Genomic DNA, 12,721 nt, shown 5'->3' with positions numbered 1-12,721 from the left:
ACAAAATGTTCATATTAGGAGAAATTCATACTAAAATGCTGAGTTTCCATGAGGAATTTTTAATTAAAAAAAATCACAAACTGATGTGGAACTGTGGAGAACTGAACTTAAGATTGGAAATATGAGAAACTAAGAGAAACCAAAATGGACAGGTTTGCCCATCCCTAATGTAGGTCTGTAGTGTCTGATCAGCTAGAACAGAACTTCAAAGGTCAAGAAGAGGACTTTCAATCACTGCACAACTATACAACATTCTGCCATCGTTCCGGCGCTTCCCCATCCTCCTGCCTCTATTGCCCCCCCAACCCCAGTCTCCATCCCATTGCTGTTCTTCCCCCCCATTCCATTCCATTCTTGCATTTGCTGTCCCTGTCTTTATGTTAGTTAAAAACATCTGCTTAATTTCTGCATATGTATTAGTTGCTTCAGATGTCTTGTGAAGACACATCATTTTGCCCAGGCTTTCCCTGACCCATAAGATTGGACTGTATAATTTCTGAATTCTTGTTTTTGTCTATTTTTATCATGCTCTTTTACTGTTTTTATTACATTGTCTTAATGTTATTTCCGTGAACAACTTAGGTTGTTTTTTTTCAATTAAGGAGTTTAGAAATGCTTTTAAATAAACAACCCAACCCCCTGGCTAGGCCAATGGTACTAGGACAGGACATCTAGAGTACCTTTAACAAATTCCCTTCCAACCTTTTCTTCAAAACTCTGAGGAAGTTCCAGTAACATTTTCCGGCAGCCTATGTCATTGCTATGCCCCCATGCAATGGACTGAATGAATCTACAGAAGAGGCCAGGAGCCTCACCCTGCCAAACGTTTGTGTCAATAACAAAGTGTGCCCTCAGGCTAAATGGTTTGTCAGAGACAGACCTGTGATTATGTGTGTTCAGAAAAAAGAGCTCTTGCTAATTACAGCTCTTTGGGAGCTGAGCCATGTCAGAACAGGTGAAGTTCCATGGCACAATCCATCCCAGGCATGTGTGTTAAATCTTGGATACATTCTGTACTTTTTTGACCTGATGCTGCACCCTTCTCTGAGGCACATATGGGTGGAAGGCTCTTTGCAAGCCTGCCCTTGATGTGGAGATTCGCACACTGCATGCACCTAAAGTTAGGTTAGCCAATTCCCTAGGACTTTGTGGTATTTATTTGAAAGTATACACATGAATGTCATGTATTCTAAAAACCAAGGACCTTTGCATCTGTATGGCTGTGATCATGCCGCAGAGGATGGTATATGACAATCTCAGAGTGATTGCCCCCATACCGCCAAAGCATAAGAATAGCTTTGCTGGATCAAACCATGATTCAGTCTAGTATTCTATGTCCAATAGCAGCAAACCATATGCCCGTGGAAGACTAATACACACAGGGCATGAAGGTGTTTGATGAGTAACCCCTCTTATTTCTTTTAAGTGTTACATACTTGTAAGTACACTGTATCTGTATGTACAGCCTTCATTTCGCTTTCATGTCTAAAAACTGTTGATAATGCTTCTCTGTGCACTTAGGGGTGCTATCTGCTATGTTTTTAAATGTATACTTAACATGTTTAAACATGTACATATTGTACACTTAACAAGCTTCTAGTCCTCATGCTTGTACTTAAACAATAGACATATTGACCAGAGGGGCAAGCTAGCTAACCATACTCCCAGTCGAGACCTATTACATTACAGCTTCACTGCATGGTGGACTAGTTAAATGGGTTGACTTTATAATGTGGACTTTGCTACGTGGATGTGTCTGCATGTAGCTGACTTTGTGTGTTTGGTGTCCAAAGCTAGCTATTTACTTAGCAAATTTTATATACCACTTGACTGTAATAAAGCTCAAAGAAGAAATTTATAAGAAATATTAAAATTATCAATAAAAACTGTTAAAAGCAATTAAAACATTTAGAAGATAATTAAAATTAACAGTAAATTAAATTAAATCAAAACACTTCAGCATATATGTGTCTGTCTGGATAGGCTTGCTTAAACAAGAATGTTTTAAGCAGATGCCAAAAGAGTACAGTGAAGGTGTCTGCCTGATGTCAATAGTCAGGGAGTTCCAAAGTGCAGGGATTACCACACTAAAAGATCAATTTTTTACAACTGTGGAACAATTATGTGGCACCTGTAACAGTGCCAGTTCCGCAGATCAAAGTTATATCATTGATATATGGTTGTGGAAGGGATGATGACTGGAATTTATTATGCTAATCTGGATAGCAGAATGTTATGCCAAAGTGCCGTTGGCAAATGACAGGTAAAAAGGAGATATGCTTTTCTTTCTCATCTATTGCTATTTGGATGCTGAGGTCTTGCATGACCAAAATGGCACATACACTAGTTGTGCTGAACTTGGCACATCACTCAAACCCATATTTTTACCAGATCATAGCACAAACTGAAATTCAGTGTCTGTATCTCCTGGAGCAGTTACCAGGCTGCCTTTGTCTGCGGCAAGTGACAGCCATTCTGTCATGGAGTGATGTCTTGAATAGGCACTGAGCTGCAACCTCTTCCCCGTGATAGCCCAGGATATGTAGTGATGGCTGACCTCAGAGCCATCAAGCTTTTACTGGCTGGAGGACCCAGCTATCTTATCACACCAGATGAGGAAGAGGTATCCAGAATGGAAATAAAGTATGTCACCTTTCTGTGTGTGAATATGAATGCACAAGAGAACAATCATGTGGCATGTTGCTTTCTTTTTTGCACAGTTGCAAGCAAGGCTATTATAACCTAGATGCAGGAAATCCGGAGGGTTGCTCTCAGTGCTTCTGTTATGGACACTCAACGAAATGCTCCAGCGCAGAAAATTATAGCATCCATAAAATCACCTCTACCTTTCAGCAAGGTAAAAACTTGCCTTTTCTCTTTTTCATGATCAGTACTTTTGGTATTATACGAAACTCTTCTGCCATTTTAATTGCCAATAGTTAGACATATAGAGCTTGCAATAAAGAGATAACGGGGAATAGACAGGTCCTGCTTTGTCCATAGAGCACCATTCACGGTTAGTGATGTTGGAGAATTCTGACGAAAATGGAAGTGGAAATTGCCAGTGTTTGCTTATGTGTCCTATGTCCAAAACAGAAATCAGTCTGGTGAATAATGGGTCGGTGTTTGCTGCTGCTGTTGTTTTCAGTTTGGGAACTATAGGAAATTGATGATAGTTCTCCCCACCCCATTTAAGTTGTATTTCTTTTGCATTGAAGTGAATGCAAAAGTGTGGAAATAATTACATCATTTTGTAACTTATGCAAAGTTCTTAAATAATTATGTAAATTATGTTAGATAGTGTACAGTGAGATGAATAATGCGGTATTTGATGGGGAAAATAAACTGTGGCAGAATGGAAACAGTGCTGATTATGACAAAAGCAGCTCAGAATCACTGCCTGCTTACATCCCTATTCATGATGGTGGCTTTCTGTTCAGTAAGTTTGTCACCGTAGATGTAGCTCTATGGCCACAATAAGTCAGGCCAGATCAGGTGATCTCTGTAAGAGCTTCTAGGTCAGGCATGTTGCTCTGAGCATCTAGGGGATATTTCCTCTGCTGCTGATTACATACCTGGTTATCTTTGCCTAACTTGCCCCGCTCTGTCCCCAGCCTGAGTGGAGTTGAGACTTGACACATACTTAGGGTTAGTTTGGACAATACTTTGTGATGTAGTATGAGAGGAAATGCATCTTGCAGATACCCCCCTCTTCTTTCTTTCCCCACGTAAATGCAACATTTAACCCAACCAAAGTCTTAAGATCTCCCTAGACTAAGAACCCAACCAAAGTTATCAAAATCTCCCTAGACTATCCTGTTCTCTCAATCTATGCAGAAACACCATATACAGACAGCAACTCAGTATTACCAGAAAGAGAGAGAGTGAAGTGTGTGTGTGTGTATGCGCGCGTGCATGCACATGGGCACAAGGACACACATGAGCCTTGGGCTCCTTTTCACACCTAGCTGACAAAGTAATGTCTAACTAGGTTCTTGGGGAGATTCCATGTTTGCAAAACTCTTTGTGCTGTTCAAGCGATCAATCTGTTGCATTTTCATTCCACTTGCATATTTGGCATAGCCCTGCTATTATTTAATTGCATTTTACTGAAGTTCAAATGAGCTTTCAAGACTCCCTGCAACTTTTCAGACACACCCACGCTGAGTGCAAAAGAGTGTTAATCACTGTGATTTTTTAAAAAACAAACAGGATGGCATTGTATCAGTTTTATCCTCAGCTGAGTAGTCTGGTCTGATGAGAGCATTTGCTAATAATTGGGATCATGGATTTTTAAATTTAAAAAATCCTTTGCAATTCCACTGAAATTGCCACTAAAGATCAGTCATGGCTGCCACCATCATATCTGCTCTGACCATAATTTAGCAGGAAACCCATCAGCTTTGGGGTTTCACATAAAGATCACCCACGTCTTCCCAGATCATGTAACACATACAATAGTGTGCTCCTGATTTTAAGGAAGAAAGATGTTCACGGGATTGTTTAGTTGCTGTGCTTCCCTGTGAGGAAAATCTAATCACCAGCAAACAAGCTTAAATCTGGTGATACATCAAAGGTTCCCCTGCATCAACAGAAATGGTGAAATTGAATCTATATATGTACAAGGTGGAGCAGGGATATAGCCCACTGGTAAAGCATATAGCCTGCATTTAAGTGGCCCCAAGATCAGTCTCCAATTAAATGGGCCATTTCTTGGTCTTAAAAAGGGCTACTATTTTATATAAAAATGGACCCAGCCTGTTTAATAACGAGTGACATGTGGTCCAGTTACAAACCAAAATTGCTTCAAACCTTTAAACTTGTAGTGGGTAGAACAGGAAACAAGGAGAAAGAGGCACAGCTAGCCTTCTACAGCCCTATCTGTCCTTCTGAGTTTTGAGTTGATGAAGGTTGCTACCATAAGACGCAATGCTGTGGCTGCCTTGCCTAACAATTCCTCATGGCACACATACCCTCCCTGCCAGAGAGTGGCTCCACTGATACTCTTTCAGAATTGGCAAAGCAGCTGGGAAATGGCACAGGAGTTGAACTGGTGATGAAGTCACGATGTAAAGGGAGAAGACAAATGGATTTGGGGCTCTGTGCAGAGTGCAAAAATACTGGCCCTGTGTTGCAATTGCTAAATTAATGTCAGTTTATACAGTCAGCAAACTTAGAATATTTTTTCTAGGGTCAGAATAGTTTTTCAGGGAGATGAAATTGCAATGATAGTCACATTGTTTAGTATGGTGGACACACTTGTTTCTTTTGTCCCATGGAGAGCTTGGAAAAGTTACTTTTTTTGAACTACAACTCCCATCAGCCCAATCCAGTGGCCATGCTGGCTGAAGCTGATGGGAGTTGTAGTTCAAAAAAGTAACTTTTCCAGGCTCTGGTCCCATGGTCATCTTTGGTCCAACAGGTTGTGCAGGTTTCTGAAGCAACACAGAAACCTGTTGGCACAGATGATAGTGAGTGTTCGCCCACCCAAGACAACATTGGCTCTGGGATGCTACCTTCTTGTCTCTGAAAAACAATTGCGTTTCTCCAGCCCTAGAATGCACCATTTCACTTTTGCAGGTGAGGAGTGCATGTATGAAATGCTCCCATACTTCCCCCCAAAAATAGCTTATTACACATAGAAAATCAGCATATTGGGGAGAAGGCTAGGATGAACTCTTTTCCCTGACATGCTAGTTTTCTCTGTGTGGGAAAGTTTTTTCATGGATCAGCATTCAAACATTCAGCACTCCCAACTGCAGCCTGAGATATTTGCTGCAGTCCAGAAAGCTTTACCACTTGATCCTACTTACTGTAGAAATGGTTCCTATGACCTTTGATCATACAGTACAGGAAAACCTATGACGTCACTAGCGCTGATACGAGCTTAGAGGGAAGATGGGCATTAACTATTGGCCATGACTTATTCTTCCATATTAGGCATGGGGGAGACATTTGATTCACTTCACATTGAAAGGTGAATGACCTAATTCATGGTTTCTGAAACAACACAAAAACCAAAACACAGCCATCCTTTGAAATTCACTGTTCCCTGAATTTTGCAATGCACTTCACCACTCAAACAAGTGTATACAAATGCAAACATTAGGGGCAAATGTGCATAAAAATACATATTTTAGTGAAAATAACATACCAAAATGCATTATATTAGGGAAAAGTGGTGTGCAAAAATGTGTTAATGTGTATATTAGGTATTTGCACTAAAATGCTTATGAATAAGGACTTTTTTAAAAAATAAAGAAACCACAAACTGATATGGAAATGTGGAGAACTGAACTTAAGACTGAAAAAAGTGAGAAACTGAGAGAAATCAAGATTGACAGATTCACCCATCCTATTCAATATGCAACTTGGAATACATAGTATGGAAAGAGCTTTTGTCGCTTCCCTCGTCCGATCACGTTTCCTGAATCAGTGGGTATGGACTGGATTTCCAGCTCAGTTCAATAAGGTGTGGTTTCCTTGTATTCCAGGTGATGAGGGCTGGCAGGCTCAAGGAAACAGATCCCCTTTGCAGCTCCAGTGGTCTTCACATCATAAAGAAGTTTATGTGTCAGCAAGAAGGCCAGATCCTGTCTACTTTGTGGCTCCAGGTGTGTGTTTCCATATGCCATAGCCACAGCTTGGAAAAGTTACTTTTTTGAACTACAACTCCCATCAGCCTCAGCCAGCATGGCCACTGAATTGGGCTGATGGGAGTTGTAGTTCAAAAAAGTAACTTTTCCAAGCTCTGGCCATAGCAGAGAGGAGAATCTGTTGAACAGATGTGCCTTCAGTGTATTCTTTATTTGCCAATATTATCACATGTTGTCTCCTGTTGGCCCAATTTACACCCAGCAGATCTTACCACATACCCTTGTTGGCTTATGGACGATGCCAATACTCTAGTTAGAACAGGAATTCCTTCTAATTCTGGAGAATTTCCTTCTGTCCCATTTTAAATGTGTGCTGAATGTGCCCTATAGGACTCGGTTGGATTCTCCAGAAAGTTTCTGCATGGTTTCCTGGATGACAGTCTTGCAGTAGATCCATCCATTCTATCCTTCTCCCATGAAATCTGAAATCTGTGGCTAGAATGTTGCTTTCTTCATGATTAGAGTATCTACAAGAAAACAATATCTGGAGAGATGTCTATAGTTGCCTTAAAATGAATGAATTTAAGAAGTGTGGGAGAGCCAAGGTTGCTGTTTCTGCAAGGAATCATTACCTTCTTAGTGCAGAAATAATACTACTTAGTAACGAATCTTAAAAATACACCCAAATGTGCATTGAGTAAGTAACACTAGTGAAGAGGGAGGCTAACAGTAGGGTTCATAGTGAAAGAATCTACCTTCATGGGAACATAGGAAGCTGCCTTATAACCTAGTCAGAGCATTTGTCCATCTAGCTTTGTGTTGTTTACATGGACTGACAACAGCTCTCTGTGGTTTCAGACGGGAGTCTTTTCCAGCCCTATCTGAAGATGCCAGGGATTGAACCTTGGGAACTTTTCTGTGCCAAGCATATGCTCTATCATGCTGTGGTCCTTCCTCAAGTAAACATCTTGACCAACTTTGGGTCTGCAATCATAGACATGGTTCAGAGCACTGTTCTTCAACCTTGAGTCCTCAGTTGTTGTTGGACTACAACTCCCATCATCCTTGACCATTGGTTAAGCTGGCTGGGGTTGATGGAAGTTGTAGTGCAACAATATCTGGGGTCCCAAGGTTGAAGAACAGTGGTCCAGAGTAAGGTACACTTACATAAAACTGAAGTTATTTGAAGTTTTTTTTTGTTAGATATGAGCTGTTTTGAAAGATTTTTTTCTGAAAAAGCAGGAATAAAATTAAATAAATAAATAAGCAAGCACTTACTATGCACTTATAGCCCACTGATAGCAATGTATTTTATTTTAAAATATTTACAGGCTGCGTTTCAGAGTTCATTCCATCCAGAATGGCTCATATAATAAATATTTAGCACAATATCCACAATGCAAAATATAAAAACACAATATAATTCTACAATAATTCCCGATTAGTGGTGTCTCCTCGGAATCCATGCCCCCACGAAGCCACACCCTCATGCTGCTTCTCTCTCTTCCCTTCCCAGCCAGCCTGGGCCAAGGCCCCATGCTCACTTGGAGGAGCTCACAGACAGGCACACACACACCATGCAAGCGCTGGTCACCCTCCGCTTCCAGTCCAAGTCAGCTGTGTCTTGATCTCTCCAGGCCACCATACCCAAGGCCAGTGATCATAAGGACAAGAAAACACCCACTGCCGATGAGGCTCCCGCTGACTTTTCCATTCAAGCCCACGAGAGGAAAGCTGATGTTGCAACATTTTACAGGATCCAGATGAAGAAATTTCCAAGATAGACATGACGAAGAAGAAACAGAATGAAAGTCAGCCATTTTCAAACTATGCTGTGTGAACACATCTCCATATGCTGATCCCCACGCCAGACAAAGATGATGAGCTGGGGAGCCGAAGGTTCACTCATGCACCAAAGCCTTGTTTGATCTAGAGAGTCACCATTGCCTGTTTTGGGCAAATAGGGATGACGTACGGAAAAACATGGTAGAGAAAGAACACACATAAACTATATGCAAAGGCACCCATTATAGCAACCTAAAATGTGGGTGATTCTCCTAGACTGGCTAATGGAGGTTTGTGAGGTCTACAAGCTTCATAGAGAGACATTTTATTTGGCTCAAGATTTCTTTGATTGGTTCATCACAACTCAACAGAGCATCATCAAGACACTCCTGCAATGTTTTGGGATTTTGTCTTTATTCATAGCTGCAAAGATTGAGGAAATCTATCCTCCAAAGTTGCATCAGTTTGCATATGTTACAGATGGGGCATGTACTGAAGAAGAAATTCTTAGTATGGAACTCATCATTATGAAGGCACTCATTTGGAATCTGAGTCCTTTCACGGTTGTGTCCTGGCTAAACATATACATGCAGGTTGTTTTGCTAAATGAGATCTATCAGGTGCTATTACCACAATATCCCCAAGAGATATTTGTGCAAATAGCTGAGCTTTTGGATCTCTGCGTGCTCTTTGGAATATGTTTCAGGTTATAAGTTGTGTGATATATAGGAATGTGTGAAATGGATGGTTCCCTTTGCTCTGGCTATCAGGGAGATGGGGAGTTCACCGCTCAAACACTTCAGAGGCTTCCCTTCCAAGGATTTGCACAATATACAAATGCACATAAACACTTTTGATTTGCTGGACAAAGTTCAAGTAAAACAAGCTGCATTGGCTGAGAAGGAGTTGTCCTTTACCCACAGGTGTCTTCACCCCACCTCAGAGCAGTAAGAAATTGTCCCTCACATCCAAACAGCTGTAACTTTGCAAACTGCTCAACCTGAAGACCTCTTGGCTGAAGTGCCTTTCCAATTCTTGTTTCTTCACTGTGAGATGCTGCCAATGACTGATGGACTGACCTGGCTGTCTTACACATTCTAGAAAGGAAAGTCTTCACTTTTTTATGATGGAAGAAACATGCATTATTTTTATTGGACACTTTTTAAAAAAATGAACGGATGAAGTACATCAGCCATCCAAAACAACAAGCATTTGCTTGGATTACTGCTAAGGAGGGTGATACTTGATATGCTGACTTGGAGAGGTGGTGGGAAGAGAAGGGGCTCTGCCTTCTGCACTTCTGGGGCTCTAAACATGCTCTAGTTGGAGCTAGCTGTAGAAGGCGAGCTTCTTTTCAGACTTCCTAGTTTACAACTTGATCCTTTTTAAAGAAAAACACTTTGTATAAATGCTGTTATGTACAATAATCCCCCAAATTTCAAAACCAACATGAATAGAAATCCATACCCAGCCCATGATATAAAGCATAATTTTCCCAGTATAGCAATTAAAGGAAACACATCTTGGCCTTCATAGCAGTCGATCATGTGAAGGCCACCTGAAACAGTCTTTTGAAAGAAATAGAGTGTAGTAGCCTTCCAGAGATCAGATGGTAATGAGTTTCAGAGCTGTGGGGTCACCAGAAAGACCTTCTCCCTTGTGCCTGTTGACCTACTTTTAACAGTGGAGGGCTGCCTGATCTTAATGTGTAGGCAGGTTGATATCAATGGGATTTAGGCCAGGGGTAATGATGGGTTCCTTTGGAATCCTCCTTCCTGCTATGTTGTCATATACCTAAGGCTGGTATAAAATACCATCAAATAAAGCTCAGCAGTGGCACAAGTCACAATTTCACTTGCAAATGCTATCCTTTGATCTTGTGTTTGTTTTCCACCTGTTTTGTAGCCAGGTTCCTTGGAAACCAGCAACTGAGTTATGGCCAGAAGCTGTCATTTGATTATCGCGTGAACCGACCTGGGCGTCATCCTTCACAGCATGATGTAGTCTTGGAAGGAGCTGGTTTGAAAGTCACTGCCCCTCTCATGCCTAATGGGAGGATGCTGCCTTGTAGAGCCAGCAAGACTTACACATTCAGGTAAAATGCGTAAGAGGATGCCAGGGAACTCTCATATGTAAAACCCTGCAGTGGCACAAAATAATTCTATCGATGGTAGGGGTCTGGCTCACACATTCATGGCTATCCTTTTTTAACTACAATATCACGTGATGTATTAGATCCACCATAGACCTATTGCCACAAACAATCTATCGTTTGTATCTGTAGCATCCAATAAATGATTTTTAATGGAGTCAGTTCACACATGCAACTCCTTGTCACTATCAAATAATCAAAGGATGAAAAATCAGGTGGTTGCGCATGCGTGTGTGAACAAGTTCAATGAGGCTTTATTTTAGCATAATTAAATTTCCTTAAATTTGTGGCTTTCAAACTATGTTCTGGGAAACCCTGGAGTTCCCTGAAAACTTATCAGGGGCTAATCAAAGAGATGATCAACAACAGTTGAAGAGCTTTCCTCAAAGACAGCTTGCCCTCCACTATCAATGTTCCCCAGCCATGTGCAGCCACTGGGGATTGGTGCATGCGTTCCTAGAGCATATTCTCAGCTCACACAAAGAATGCTTGGCCAGTACCTGTCATAAACTGAATGTGCACCTTGTGCATGTCCAGAATCATCTGCAATGGGCAGCAACTCCTCAGCAAACAAATCAACAAAGAAAATGTTCCCTGAATGTGGAAAGTTTGAGAACCACTGGCTTTGCCCATTGCTTACCAGTTGTCTAGACCAAAAGCTCTCAGCCTTTTTCAGGCTGTCCCTCTTCAAGTCATGAAAATAATGACAACAAAGTCTAGATAAGCTGCCTAAACCAGAGAAGATGCCTACATCAATTCTTGATCCATAAATCCACTTCATTTCTCTTTGCATTAATTTGTTTTTAGATATTGCTTTTCTTGTTGTCTTGCTCAGGCTGCAAGAAGTTTTGATGGCAAAAAAATGCCATTAAGGCACTGCATGCGAGGATCTAGAGGCTGAATTTTATATTTTTCTGATATTCATAGGAGACTGAATGCAATGCCCTTTACCACTTTTCTTGGTCACAGAGTGTTCTTGTTTTTCTCCTTCTTAACAATTCTGGCCTGAAGGAAGGGGGAGGGAAGGGGCAAGAGGGAGGGGATAGGAGGGAGGAGGAGGAGGAGGAGGCAGGCTTGATTATTTGCATTCTTTTTGAGTTCAGTGTGATTTACTCCTGTACAATCATGCTTAGGATAGAAACTGACCTGGGGAAGGGGCAGGGAGGGGGGAGGAGGAGGAAGGGGGAGAGAAGGGGAGGAAGGATAGGGGGAAGGAGGGAGGGGGAGGGGACGAGATTTGGTGGATGGGCACTGGGCAGAGGGAAAAGCCCCTTTCCTTTCCAAAAGGAAAACATTGTGAACAGTAGCATTGCTTTTCAGGCTTCCCCCCACCTTTTTATCCTACAGCAGGCACATGTAGTCTCCCACCCAAATTTAAACCAAAACTGTCCCTGGCCACATCTACACCAGACCTTTATTTCACTTTAGACAGTCATGGCTTCCCCCAGAGAATCCTGGGAAGTGTAGTTTGTGAAGGGTGCTGAGAGTTCCTAGGAGATGCCCTGTTCCCCCTCACAGAGCTACAATCCCAGTGGAGGAGCTGACAGTTAAACCACTCTGGCCACTGGAGCTCTGTCAGGGGAATAGGAGTCTCCTAACAACCCTCAGCACTCATCACAAACTACACTTCCAAGGAATCTTTGGGGGAAGCCATTACTGTCTCAAGTGAAATAAATATCTGGCATGGTTGTGGCCCCCTGATTAGCCAAGCCAAACAGCTGTTAGTCTGGCTTTTAGAACATGAATAGTTGGTTCTTACTGAGCATGCCTAGCGCTATTATAGAGTTCAGTATTAAATTTCTTAAATTAATTAAAAATCTGCCATGCATTTTTTTAAACCTTTAACCTGCAGAAGATGAAGGTCAGAGTATGGGGCAAGGCCAGTAATAGAACTACAGGTACTTGTGAATATGGCTGATTTTTAATTAATTTCAAGAAATTATGAGGCCACTGACAGAAAAAAGTCCAACAGGGGTCTGGATTGTTTTCCTCTTTTTTTTACACTTTGAACTCTCAATTCTCTCAGTATTTTGTGTATCACCATGAAAACATAGAGGGTTGTTAAGCAAGCATTTCTGAGTTCAGGACTCTAAGTTTTGTAAGAATTTGTTCTGAAATGAGCTTAATGAGAAGCAGCAGAATGGCATGGGGGCTATTTTCAATTTATCATTGTGGAATGTGAAAAATC

At 41.5% G+C, this 12,721-nt stretch overlaps 1 protein-coding gene and 1 pseudogene across 2 annotated transcripts in view; both read left to right on the top strand.

Annotated features, from left to right (window-relative positions):
- Positions 1–12,721, top strand: part of LAMC2 (laminin subunit gamma 2) — a 74,384-nt gene that overhangs the window by 29,590 nt on the left and 32,073 nt on the right. For both annotated transcript variants that reach the window (XM_061634066.1, XM_061634067.1), the window contains exons 5-7: positions 2,721–2,857; positions 6,495–6,614; positions 10,287–10,476. In XM_061634066.1, the coding sequence (XP_061490050.1) occupies positions 2,721–2,857; positions 6,495–6,614; positions 10,287–10,476 (447 nt within the window). The remainder of the gene's footprint in view (positions 1–2,720; positions 2,858–6,494; positions 6,615–10,286; positions 10,477–12,721) is intronic.
- LOC133386475 (G1/S-specific cyclin-E1-like) lies at positions 7,484–9,363 on the top strand (annotated as a pseudogene).

This window comes from Rhineura floridana, chromosome 6, assembly GCF_030035675.1.
Source record: "Rhineura floridana isolate rRhiFlo1 chromosome 6, rRhiFlo1.hap2, whole genome shotgun sequence".
NCBI classification, from domain to species: Eukaryota; Metazoa; Chordata; class Lepidosauria; order Squamata; family Rhineuridae; genus Rhineura; species Rhineura floridana.
Note: the sequence above shows the minus strand (reverse complement) of the source record. Positions and strands in the feature narration are given on the sequence as shown.